Source organism: Oncorhynchus mykiss, chromosome 19 (assembly GCF_057628025.1).
Source record: "Oncorhynchus mykiss isolate SJ-2025 chromosome 19, ASM5762802v1, whole genome shotgun sequence".
Lineage (NCBI taxonomy): Eukaryota > Metazoa > Chordata > Actinopteri > Salmoniformes > Salmonidae > Oncorhynchus > Oncorhynchus mykiss.
In genome coordinates this window covers 71,256,824-71,269,580 of record NC_143040.1, presented here as the reverse complement: position 1 = coordinate 71,269,580, position 12,757 = coordinate 71,256,824, and the positions used below count along the sequence as shown (strand labels likewise).

The window sequence follows — 12,757 nt, the reverse complement described above, 5'->3', positions numbered from 1 at the left end:
CACAGTAGGAGACAAGGATATACACAGTAGGAGACAAGGATATACACAGTAGGAGACAAGTATATACAAATACTTACAAGAAGAATAACGGGAAACATTATGCTGACCATAAATGATTATTTATTTGATTGTTTTATTCAATTTGAAAACAAAAACACTGCTTTATTTTAAGGCAAAAAATTATACAATGCATAACATTGATAATCCAAAAATATAGTACTGGCTAACAACAATATAGGACAAAAACATACATGAATTGTGAACTTGAATGTGCTGCATTCAGTAAGTCTCTTACAGAAAATTGATAATAAAAAGGGAAGATAATGGAAGTGAGTTATTTCAGACACCTAATGTGCTTTAAATTAAAACAAATACATAGTGTTGTCCCAAATGGCACCCTATTCCCTATATAGTGCACTACTTAGTCCCAAATGGCACCCTATTCCCTATATAGTGCACTACTTTTGATCAGAGGCTTATGTAGGCACTACATAGGGAATAGGGTGCCATTTGGGACACAACAGACTAGATTAGTAATTGTTAGCGTCACCCCTATGACTCCATATAATACCCTTAATTCCCTTTAGATTCTTGTCCACCACGGGCTCTACAAGTGTTCCGTCAGTGCCCACAGTAAATACAATACTTCTTACTTGATGGCATCCCATTGCTCGTTGTCAAGCCAACGGAACGACAAGATGGCAGACAGACAGACACACTGTCACTCAGGTTAATTCAACTTAGCTACCAATTCAACCTCCTTGTCTAGAAAATATCTAGTACAAACATAACTTGTTACACTCTTATTTGATCTTTCATCTTGTATTCCCATAAAAATCATTAACACCCCATAACAAGTCCAATGTTCATTCTAGTTTCCTAACGTTTTTAGTGTCAAGTCAAGTGAGAATAGGGCAACACAATTTATTCTGCTCCACAAAGTTCACTGACCCAATTCAATACAATTCGTGGCAAAGGTTTTAAGTCGATCAAAAGTGGAACTATACTACACCAAACTGGTGGACACATAGAAGCAGAATAAACATAGAGAGGTCAGCTTTTATTTTATTTTACATGTCATCTATTTTCATACTAGCTTGATTCTTGTTTCATGGACAAAGTGTAGAGATCTGGCAATCTAACTAGGTCAAAACTCGACAGCAATTAAATTGATTATACCAATAATCATTAATGCCATTTGAAACAATCAGTTTGGAGAGGTGATATGCTGTACTCAAGTGATGGGACAGTCAGTGTCTGGCTGAGGCCCAGTTTGGTGTCCTGACTCCAGTCCAAGGTGATACACGAACAGTCTAAAATGTACATTACAATGACTCATGCTGGTGCACGCAAATCCAACATGAATTTAATAGGTGCCCTAACGTCATCAAAAAAACACACAGCATTGGCTTTACAGCTATATTATCGCTGTCCAAGTGACGCAAGCCTACCAGACTACTGTCCTGATCTGGTTCTTCCTTGGCATGTACTTATTGAACTCATTCACTTCCTATAAGTCAGCAGGGTCACACACCTACATACAGGTAAAACCCCAATACCACAGGCATTTAGATATTCAGGAATGACCGTTTTTCCGTGAGCGAATTAGAACAGACGATGTTAAAACTATTAGTCTTTCGTGTGTTTTGTTTTTCGATCATAGAAAGCATAGGCTATATCCTGCCGAGGCAACACGCCGCACGAGGGAAAGAAATAAAAGCTTATAAGTGTTTTTTGGTGTTAAGGTAATTTAGTCCTACTTCTATGCCATAGCCTACGCTATTATATTTGGTCCTTTTACGTAAAATACTAGTTAAATCACTAGGCCTATGAGATATTTCAAGACATAGGCTACACTCAGACAAGGTGAGTCCAAAACAAGGGTTTTGAGGACAGCCGTTTTAGTAACCCCCTCTAGTTCTGTCTGTTCTTGTTATGTGGGATTTGGCCCGCGCGCAGTGAGCGTGTTGGACCAGGAAAGAACGCGCCACCTAGCCCGTTCTCAATACCCGCCCTATTTCTGACACTTGTTGCCGCAGTTCGGCACCGCACTAAAGCGAGTTGGTTACCTTTAGGCTGATAAACCAAATAAATATGTATTTCATGGAATTTCTGCGGTAATTAAATTTAAAATATTTATCAGATGTAACTTTACAGAAATATTTTTACCAGCTATGTGTATTCTCAAATTGAAAAGAGCGCGCTCCAGCAACACTACCCATCGGGTCTTGGTCAAAAGTAATGCACTAGATAGGGAATATGGGGCCATTTAGGACAACACAGGGCCTGCTGCACACCCTATGACACCTAGTTAGTCCAGCGTCTATTACAGTGATTGGATGAGCTGCAGGAATGCTAAACGTTCACTAGGTGGCAGCATCAGGCCGTTATCAGAGGACTGGCTCAACAGAATGGCTTCCCATGGAGTTCTTTGACCTTTCGTCATTCCTTTCAGTCACAATATTTAGTGTTCCCTTTGCAAACAAACGAAAGCAATAGATTAAGCGACATATTTTCCTTTCCGTAAAACACACAGATGCACCACATCTGGATTAGATTAACAGAAAATGCCTCAACAATAAACCCAAGCCTCAATGTGAACCTGGAAGCATTTAAAAATACCATCTCTCTTTCAGACACATAACACGTGGGAGGTGACATACTCGACAACGTGGCATAAACTCTAAAGAGATGCCTGGTTTACATCAACCGCAGTACAAATCGACAGGCACTATCATGCTAACCTAACCCCTTGACCAGGCTACAGGAGGAGACACCCGGTCTGGGGCCAGGCTACAGGAGGAGACACCCGGTCTGGGGCCAGGCTACAGGAGGAGACACCCGGTCTGGGGCCAGGCTACAGGAGGAGACAACAGATCTGGGACCAGGCTACAGAAGGAGACAACAGATCTGGGACCAGGCTACAGGAGGAGACAACAGATCTGGGACCAGGCTACAGGAGGAGACAACAGATCTGGGACCAGGCTACAGAAGGAGACAACAGATCTGGGACCAGACTATAGAAGGAGACAACAGATCTGGGACCAGGCTACAGAAGGAGACAACAGATCTGGGACCAGGCTCCTATGTTCACAGCACATCACCGATTGAACATCCACCTCGTCATTGTGACCAGTTTGAACCGCCTCCCAACACGTTACCTTCACACATATACAGCTCCTGCACCTGGACCTATTTTTGCTACATTATAGAGACGTTTTTTTTACGACGGGGGGGGGGGGGTCAGAACATAAACAAAAAGAAAGATGATAACAAAAACACGTAGCTAATATGTATCTGTATAAAACAGACGAGCTAAATCAAAATATACAGCGAGTGAGTTCTCATAGCCAGGCTCCCCCCAAAACAGAGCAGCCATTCAGTTACAAAAAGGTCCTCTGAGTGACAGAAAACAACATGGCCCTTTCCAACAACAACAAAAAAAAACCTCCCTGCGAGAACACGAAACTAATGAGCCGGGCAGAATGAGTCAGGGACTCAAACTCTGCCTAGAAACTCTACAAATAAATCTCTCTGCCTCCTGACGGATATAAAAATGATATATTTTGGAATAGACACGCTTTTTAACCACCCAAGTCCTTCTGTCTGAGGAGCAGTAGTAGGAATGTCATGTTTATTGTGAATCCTACATCTTTCTTTGTTCTACAACGACGAGGTTAGCTCGTCATGTCACGGTTGTTATCCCTGTGGCAAGATAACAGAATACTTGTATCATTTGGGTTAAGCAACTATGATAATCACAAAATACACAGAAGGAAAGGGGGGGGAAAAAAATGCATAATTATAATTCTAACCACATGAACAACTATAAATTGGAAACATGGCTTACTTGTTTTTTCTAGTTCGTTTCATCCTCATTTTTTTTTTTTTTTTGGCCTTCAGCAAAGTTCAGTCCCAGCTTTTGCTCTTAAAAAAAAAAAAATGCGTTTGAGGAGAAAATTAGCGTGTTAAAAATGCCTCCTCAGTTGTGGCTGGAAGCGCATGTAGAGGACAGTAACGGCTGCAGCAGCTCCCAGGACGGCCACAAGTATTACCAAGGAGGAGACAGAAGAGTCGCCGTCAGGCCTGGGACTGGGGGGAACATTCATGACCATGGTGGGCTGTTGGGACAGAGAAGAGGGCAACAAAATAAACACATCTTATATCATATCTGAGTTGTGTTCAGTGGGCCCCAAACAGCACTAGGCTATATATCCCTCAGTATATCTGAATGTGTCCAATAAGAAATGCTTATTTTTTTGTTCGTTGTTGTTTTGTTATCAGTTGCGAAACACTTTGCTACAATGTGCCCTAATGAATATGACCCGTCCAAGACAGTTGATTGAGAAGTCTCAGACGAGTGGGAAAAGAGCCTGCGGTTGTCCCACACACACACACCCTCTGCTGCACGCGAAGCTGCACGTCCTCTCCCGCTGACGTGAAGAGCTCCACCGCAGCACTGTGTGACAGGTGCTCCAGCTTGTGACCATTAATCTACATAAAGACGGAGGGAAAATAACATCATAGGAGCTTGATACATTATCGAGGACTATAACTGTCAGTACCATGATCGTTTAGGATCTCCCGTGCAGTGAAAAGGCTCATGAAATTAAAGCCACAATTCTACAGTAGATGGCTGGAATCTCAAGCCTAATACAAATTTCCCAGATAGACGATTGATTGATTGATTGAAACATCACATGACATTCCCCCTTCTTACCCTCTGATCTCTAATCTAGTCCACCAGTCGGCTCTCTAGAAATTGAGCCGCTGGGGACGAGGTTATCTTCTCCAAACCTCAAAAAAAAAAAAAAAAGAGAGAGTCAATGTTTACCGCCAATATCTTGTCTCCCTCTTGTAATCTTCCATCCAGCGCTGCTGCGCCATTCTGTTTGATTTTGGCCACATAAATCCCACTGTCATTCAGGACATACTGCTGGTCCAGACCCCCCACGATGTTAAACCCCAGACCTGGAGGGGGGGGGGGGGGGGGGGGGGGGGAGAAAGAGAAAGAGAGAGAACAGGAAATTAAAGTGAAGGTTCTCAGGTGAGATACTTAGTATGGAGTTCTCATTACATGGACATTTGCTGACTGATCGCCTAGCATCACTACTCTGGATGGTTCTGACTTAGGTATTTGTAGTTGTCCACATATTCTAGGTGTTGCTGCAAATGAGAACTTGTTCTCAACTAGCCTACCTGGTTAAATAAAGGTGAAAAAAAATGAGAAAAAAAACTGATTTACCGTCTGGATATTCAAAGAGGCAAAGACCATAGAACACTTTATTTCTCTCTCGCTCTATGGACAAGGCTATGTAACTATGGTAGTGCAGAAAGTATTAGTTGGAGACAGGTCAGGAGAGCTGTGGACTGAAGGTACAAGCAGAACCATTCCAGAAGTTGCCTATAAATTCCCTTCCATGCAGTCAGTCTTGTCATAATATTGCAGATGCGGTACAGCCGTTAACGGTACTCCAAAAAAATAAACAAAGACGTAAATGCCATGGAAACGCTCGTTTAACTCAACTCATCTTGTAGTTACCAGCCCCGTCGCGGACCCCTGATGTCTTGCTCCCAGACAAACTAAACAACCTCTTCGCTCGCTTTGAGGACAATACAGTGCCGACGACACGTCCCGCTACCAAAACCTGCGGACTCTCCTTCACTGCAGCCAACGTGAGTAAAACATTTAAAAGTGTTAACCCTCGCAAGGCTGCAGGCCCAGACGGCATCCCCAGCCACGTCCTCAGAAGATGGACAGACCAGCTGGCTGGTGTGTTTACGGACATATTCAATCAATCCCATCCCAGTCTGCTGTTCCCACATCCTTCAAGAGGGCCACCATTGTTCCCGTTCCCAAGAAAGCAAAGGTAACTGAGCTTAACGACTATCGCCCCATAGCACTCACTTCCGTCATCATGAAGTGCTTTGAGAGACTAGTCAAGGACCATATCACCTCCACCCTTTAATTTATCCGTTATTTTACCAGGTAAGATGACTGAGAACACACTCTCATTTACAGCAACGACCTGGGGAATAGTTACAGGGGAGAGGAGGGGGATGAATGAGCCGATTGTAAACTGGGGATTATTAGGTGACCATGATGGTTTGAGAGCTAGATTGGGAATTTAGCCGGGGTTAACACCCCTACTCTTATGACAAATGCCATGGGATCTTTAATGACCTCAAGAGAGTCAGGACACCCGTTTAACATCCCATCCGAAAGACGGCACCCTACACAGGGCAGTGTCCCCAATCACTACCCTGGGGCATTGTCACCCTACCTGACACCCCACTCCAATTTGCTTACCGCCCCAATAGGTCCACAGACAACTCAATTGCAATCACACTGCCCTAACCCATCTGGACAAGAGGAATACCTATGTAAGAATGCTGTTCATCGACTACAGCTCAGCATTTAACACCATAGTACCCTCCAAACTCGTCATCAAACTCGAGACCCTGGGTCTCAACCCTGCCCTGTGCAACTGGGTCCTGGACTTTGACGGGCCACCCCCAGGTGGTGAGGGGTGGCCCGTCAAACTCCAGGACCCAGTTGCACAGGGCAGGGTTGAGACCTCTCCACCCCGCTGATCCTCAACACCAGTGCCCCACAAGGGTGCGTTCTCAGCCCTCTCCTGTACTCCCTGTTCACCCACGACTTTGTGGCCACGCACGCCTCCAACTCAATCATCAAGTTTGCGGACGACACAACAGTGGTAGGCTTGATTACCAACAACGACGAGACGGCCTACAGGGCCGATCGTGGACTTCAGGAAACAGCAGAGGGAGCACCCCTCTATCCACATCGACGGGACAGTAGTGGAGAAGGTGGAAAGTTTTAAGTTCCTCGACATACACTTCACGGACAAACTGAAATGGTCCACCCACACAGACAGCGTGGTGAAGAATGCGCAATAACGCATCTTCAACCTCAGGAGGCTGAATAAATTTGTCTTGTCACCAAAAGCACTCACAAACTTTTACAGATGCACAATCGAGAGCATCCTGTCGGGCTGTATCACCGCCTGGTACGGCAACTGCTCCGCCCACAACCGTAAGGCACTCCAGAGGGTAGTGAGGTCTGCACAACGCATCACCAAACTACCTGCCCTCCAAGACACCTACATCACCCGATGTCACAGGAAGGCCATGAAGATCATCAAGGACAACAACCACCCGAGCCACTGTCTGTTCACCCCGCTATCATCCAGAAGGCGAGGTCAGTACAGGTGCATCAAAGCTGGGACCGAGACTGAAAAACATCTATCTCAAGGCCATCAGACTGTTAAACAGCCATCACTAACATTGAGTGGCTGCTGCCAACATACTGACTCAAATCTCTAGCCACTTTAATAATAAAAAATTGGATGTAATAAATGTATCACTAGTCACTTTAAACAATGCCACTTTATATAAAAATGTTTACATACCCTACATTACTCATCTCATATGTATATACTGTACTCTATACCATCTACTGCATCCTGTCTATGCCGTTCGGCCATCCCTCATCCATATATTTATATGTACATATTCTTATTCGTTAATTTACACTTGTGTGTATTAGGTAGTTGTGAAATTGTTAGATTACTTGTTAGATGTTACTGCATGGTCGGAACTAGAAGCACAAACATTTCGCTACACTCGCATCAACATACGCTAACCATGTGTGTGTGACTATATACAATTTGGTTTGATTGAGGCGAGCTAGCTACATAAAAAAAAGGTATTCTCACTGAAGGTTACTGGCTAGAAAAACCTCATTTGTATTCGTCAACAAGTGTATACTAACCGGCCCTTCCCAACAACGCAGAGAGAAAGAAAATAAACTAATAATAGAGAAGTACAACACGAAACAAATACACAATGAGAAACGATAACTTGGCTCTATACACGGGGTACAGAGTCGACGTGAAGGGGTACGATTTAATTGAGGTAAATATGTACAGTACCAGTCAAAAGTTTGGACACCTACTCATTCAAGGTTTTTTTTTTTTATTTAATTTCTGCAATTTTCTACATTGTAGCATAATAGTGAAGACATCAAAACTATGAAATAACACATATGGAATCATGTGGTAACTGAAAAAGTCTTAACACTTTTTTTTTGGGGGGGGGGGGGGGGTTAAATCAAAATATATTTTAGATTCTTTAAAGTAGCCACCCTTTGCCTTGACAGCTTTGCACACTCTTGGCATTCTCTCAACCAGCTTCACCTGGAATGCTTTTCCAACAGTCTTGGAAAAACAATATGCTGAGCACTTGTTGGCTGCTGTTCCTTCACTCTGTGGTCCAACTCATCCCAAACCATCTCAATTGGGTTGAGGTCAGGTGAATGTTGAGACCACGTCATCTGATGCAGTACTCCAGCAGTACTCCAGCACTCTCCTTCTTGGTCAAATAGCCCTTACACAGTCATTGTCCAGTTGATAAACAAATGATAGCGGGATGGGATATCGCTGCAGAATGCTGTGGTAGTCATGCTGGTTAAGTGTGCCTTGAATTCTAAATAAATCACTGACAGTGTCACCAGCAAAGCACCTCCACACCACCTCATCCGTGCTTCACGGTGGGAACCACACATGCAGAGATCATCCGTTCACCACCTCTGCATCTCGTAAAGACATGGCGGTTGGAACCAAAAATCTCAAATTTGTACTCATCAGACCAAAGAACAGATTTCCATCGGTCTAATGTCCATTGCTTGTGTTTCTTGGCCCAAGCAAGTGTCTTCTTCTTATTGGTGTCCTTTAGTAGTCGTTTCTTTGCAGCAATTCAACCATGAAGGCCTGATTCATGCAGTCTCCTCTGAACAGTTGATGTTGAGATGTGTCTGTTACTTGAACTCTGTGAAGAATTTATTTGGCCTGCAATTTCTGAAGCTGGTACCTAATGAGCTTATCCTATGCAGCAAAGGTAACTCTGGGTCTTCCTTTCCTATTTTACCAAATAGGGCTATCTTCTGTATACCACCCCTACCGTGTCACAACACAACTGATTGGCTCAAACACATTAAGGAAAGAAATTCCACAAATTAACAAGGCATACCTGTTAATTGAAATGCATTCCAGGTGACTATCTCATGAAGCTGTTTGAGAGAATTCCAATAGTGTGCAAAGCTGTCATCAAGGCAAAAAGGGTGACTACCTTGAAGAATCTCAAATATAAAATATATTTTGATTTGTTTAACACTTTTTTTGGTTACTACATAATTCCATGTGTGTTATTTCATAGTGTTGATGTCTTCACTATTATTCTACAATGTAGAATATAGTAAAAAATAAGGAAACCCTGGAATGAAGTGTCCAAACTTCTGACTGGTACTGTACATCTGTATTCCCAGTCATGTGAATTCCATAGATCAGGGTCTAATGAATTAATTTCAAGTGACTGGTTTCCTTATATGAACTGTAACTCAGTAAAATCTTTGAAATTGTTTGTTGCGTTTATATTTTAGTTCAGTGTAGTTAGCATTGCTAGCTGCTAGCTAGGTCCTCATTTGGCTCAGTAGCAAAACCCCGATCTCGTGGCGTTCAAATTGAAGCCTATTTGCAATATCCAGATTAGTTACCAAAATAGCATAAATTAAATAAAGACAGCCAGCTAGCTAAGAACAGTTAACTAGCTCGTTAGCTATCCAGGCCATCCGTTTGCAAGCTTGCCAACTAACAGTAGATATTTCAGAGTTGCGACTGAAAGCTATTTTCTTACCTTGTGGTCCTCTTTTCAACTTTATATCCAGCACGATAGGCGCAGTATACATTGCTGACCCGTTCATGGTGTTAGGAATCCAGAGGACAAGCTAAATAGCTGTTTTGAGGGTAGTTATAAATGTGAAGGTGAACTCATACAGGAGTACCGTCTCTATTGCCTGCAGTTTCCTGCTCTCTGATGGACTAGAACTCCACTTCCCAGAATGCTCTTCAATCTACCGCTCTACTCGTGACCTTTGATTGAACCACCCGTAACTGTTACTGTCGATCAAGAGAAACAAATGTTTCTCAATCTGGGGGTACTAAGCTGGGTAGTAGTACCCCTGGGGGTGCCTGGCCTATCCACAGGGGGTACTTGTACAGAATTGTAAGAACCTAATGATAATCGCTCTGGGGTAGTTTCTCCTAGGTACAGGTCCAGGATCAGAATCCCCTCCCTTAACCCTTGGGGGGAATGCAAAACTGTCTAGGTGGGGCACCTAAACCCTACACCTGATCAGACAGTTGCACATGAAGGTGTACTTCAGGCAGAGCAATGTGTGACTGTTGTAGCTGTAGAAACCCCATTGAATACCAGTCTCAATGTATCAGCACTCTGTAATCTTAGACAAGCCTTATTATTAAAACAATACCTTTGTCTTAGACAAACCTTATTATTAAAACAATACCCTTGTCTTAGACAACCCTTATTATTAAAACAATACCTTTGTCTTAGACAACCCTTATTATTAAAACAATACCTTTGTCTTAGACAACCCTTATTATTAAAACAATACATTGTCTTAGACAACCCTTATTATTAAAACAATACTTTGTCTTAGACAACCCTTATTATTAAAACAATACCTTTGTCTTAGACAACCCTTATTATTAAAACAATACCTTTGTCTTAGACAAGCCTTATTATTAAAACAATACCTTTGTCTTAGACAAGCCTTATTATTAAAACAATACCTTTGTCTTAGACAACCCTTATTATTAAAACAATACCTTTGTCTTAGACAACCCTTATTATTAAAACAATACCTTTGTCTTAGACAACCCTTATTATTAAAACAATATCTTTGTCTTAGACAACCCTTATTATTAAAACAATACCTTTGTCTTAGACAAGCCTTATTATTAAAACAATACCTTTGTCTTAGACAAGCCTTATTATTAAAACAATTCCTTTGTCTTAGACAACCCTTATTATTAAAACAATACCTTTGTCTTAGACAAGCCTTATTATTAAAACAATACCTTTGTCTTAGACAAGCCTTATTATTAAAACAATACCTTTGTCTTAGACAAGCCTTATTATTAAAACAATACCTTTGTCTTAGACAAGCCTTATTATTAAAACAATACCTTTGTCTTAGACAACCCTTATTATTAAAACAATACCTTTGTCTTAGACAACCCTTATTATTAAAACAATACCTTTGTTTTAGACAATCCTTATTATTAAAACAATACATTTGTCTTAGACAACCATTATTATTAAAACAATACCTTTGTCTTAGACAACCCTTATTATTAAAACAATACCTTTGTCTCAGACAACCCTTATTATTAAAACAATACATTGTCTTTGGCAACAAATCTACAAAGTCATACATTGATTTACTACAGTTCAATCACATTTTTACTGTAGATCTGTCTTCTTGCAATAATTTTTTGCAAAATAAAATCAGTGATAACATGATGTGATCCTCAAGTCGAATCGGGAGATGGCAGACAGTCGAGGATTAATACTGACAAATTAAAAGATACACATTTGCTACGATTTACAAGCTCGATCTAGCTAAAAGAAGACCGAGTGCAGCCACCCAAGGCTCCGTCTATTATGCTAGTCTGTCCAAGTCCATCTAGCCTCACAGCCTCACAGCTTCACAGTCTCACAGCCTCACAGTCTCACAGCCTCACAGCCTCACAGCAATAAACTAAAGTGGTTCAAAGCAAAAGCTACACTGATTTTCAGTCCGACGCCCACCCACCCACCCACGCACGCACACACACACACACACACACACACACACACACACACACACACACACACACACACACACACACACACACCCACACACACACACAAACACACCATAACTCTGACAGGTGAACCAAAACTGTGATTATAGACAGTAAAATACACTAACATATTTTGGGGGCTCCCGAGTGGCACAACGGTCTAAGGCACTGCATCTCAGTGCTAGAGGCATCATTACAGACCCTGGTTCGATTCCAGGCTGTATCACAATCGGCCGTGATTGGGAGTCCCATAGGGCGGCGCACAATTGGCCCAGCATCATTAGAGTTTGGCCGGGGGTAGGCCGTCATTGTAAATAAGACTTTGTTCTTAACGGGAGCGGCAGGGTAGCCTAGTGGTTAGAGCGTTGGACTAGTAACCGGAACTGACAAGGTACAAATCTGTCGTTCTACCCCTGAACAGGCAGTTAACCCCACTGTTCCTAGGCCGTCATTGAAAATAAGAATTTGTTCTTAAATGACCTGCCTGGTTAAATAAAGGTTAAACAAAATAATAAACGAGGTTACTTTCCCAAGAACGGTAAGAGACATTCAAAGCAGATCTCTCCTCCTCTGCTACTGTTACATAGTCTAGTTCCTTTCCCTCATGTGTATACATTATCTACCACAATATACAACAGTCATTTGATTGTGCCCAGAATTACAAGAAAAAGGGCATTTTCCCATAGCCTAAAGAACATACTGTATAGGGCACTACTGAGCCAAACCAAGCTGCACTGAGCTGCACCATGAGAGATGGCATCTCACATTGTCCTTTTCAGCCCAGTTCCAGGAACAACGGTGGATGGATAATGAGCTAGCAACAGTTTGGTATACGTGACCTTCAACCCCACCCATCCAGTCCATTTGCCCATAAGGCTCTGGTCAAAGCTATTGCACTACATAGGGAATAGGGTGCCATAGGGCTCTGGTCAAAGGTAGTGCACTACATAGGGAATAGGGTGCCATAGGGCTCTGGTCAAAGGTAGTGCACTACATAGGGAACAGGGTGCCATAGGGCTCTGGTCAAAGGT

At 42.4% G+C, this 12,757-nt stretch overlaps 1 protein-coding gene across 1 annotated transcript; it reads right to left on the bottom strand.

The window, feature by feature from the left end:
* Positions 1–97: 97 nt before the first annotated feature.
* LOC118941522 (synaptojanin-2-binding protein) lies at positions 98–9,917 on the bottom strand. Its single transcript, XM_036955332.2, has 4 exons — positions 9,715–9,917; positions 4,835–4,971; positions 4,399–4,494; positions 98–4,121 (listed from the first exon to the last, which is right to left on the bottom strand). The coding sequence occupies exons 1-4, from the start codon at positions 9,779–9,781 to the stop codon at positions 3,969–3,971; spliced, it is 453 nt and encodes a 150-aa protein (XP_036811227.1). The 5' UTR covers positions 9,782–9,917; the 3' UTR covers positions 98–3,968.
* Between the last annotated feature and the right edge of the window lie 2,840 nt (positions 9,918–12,757).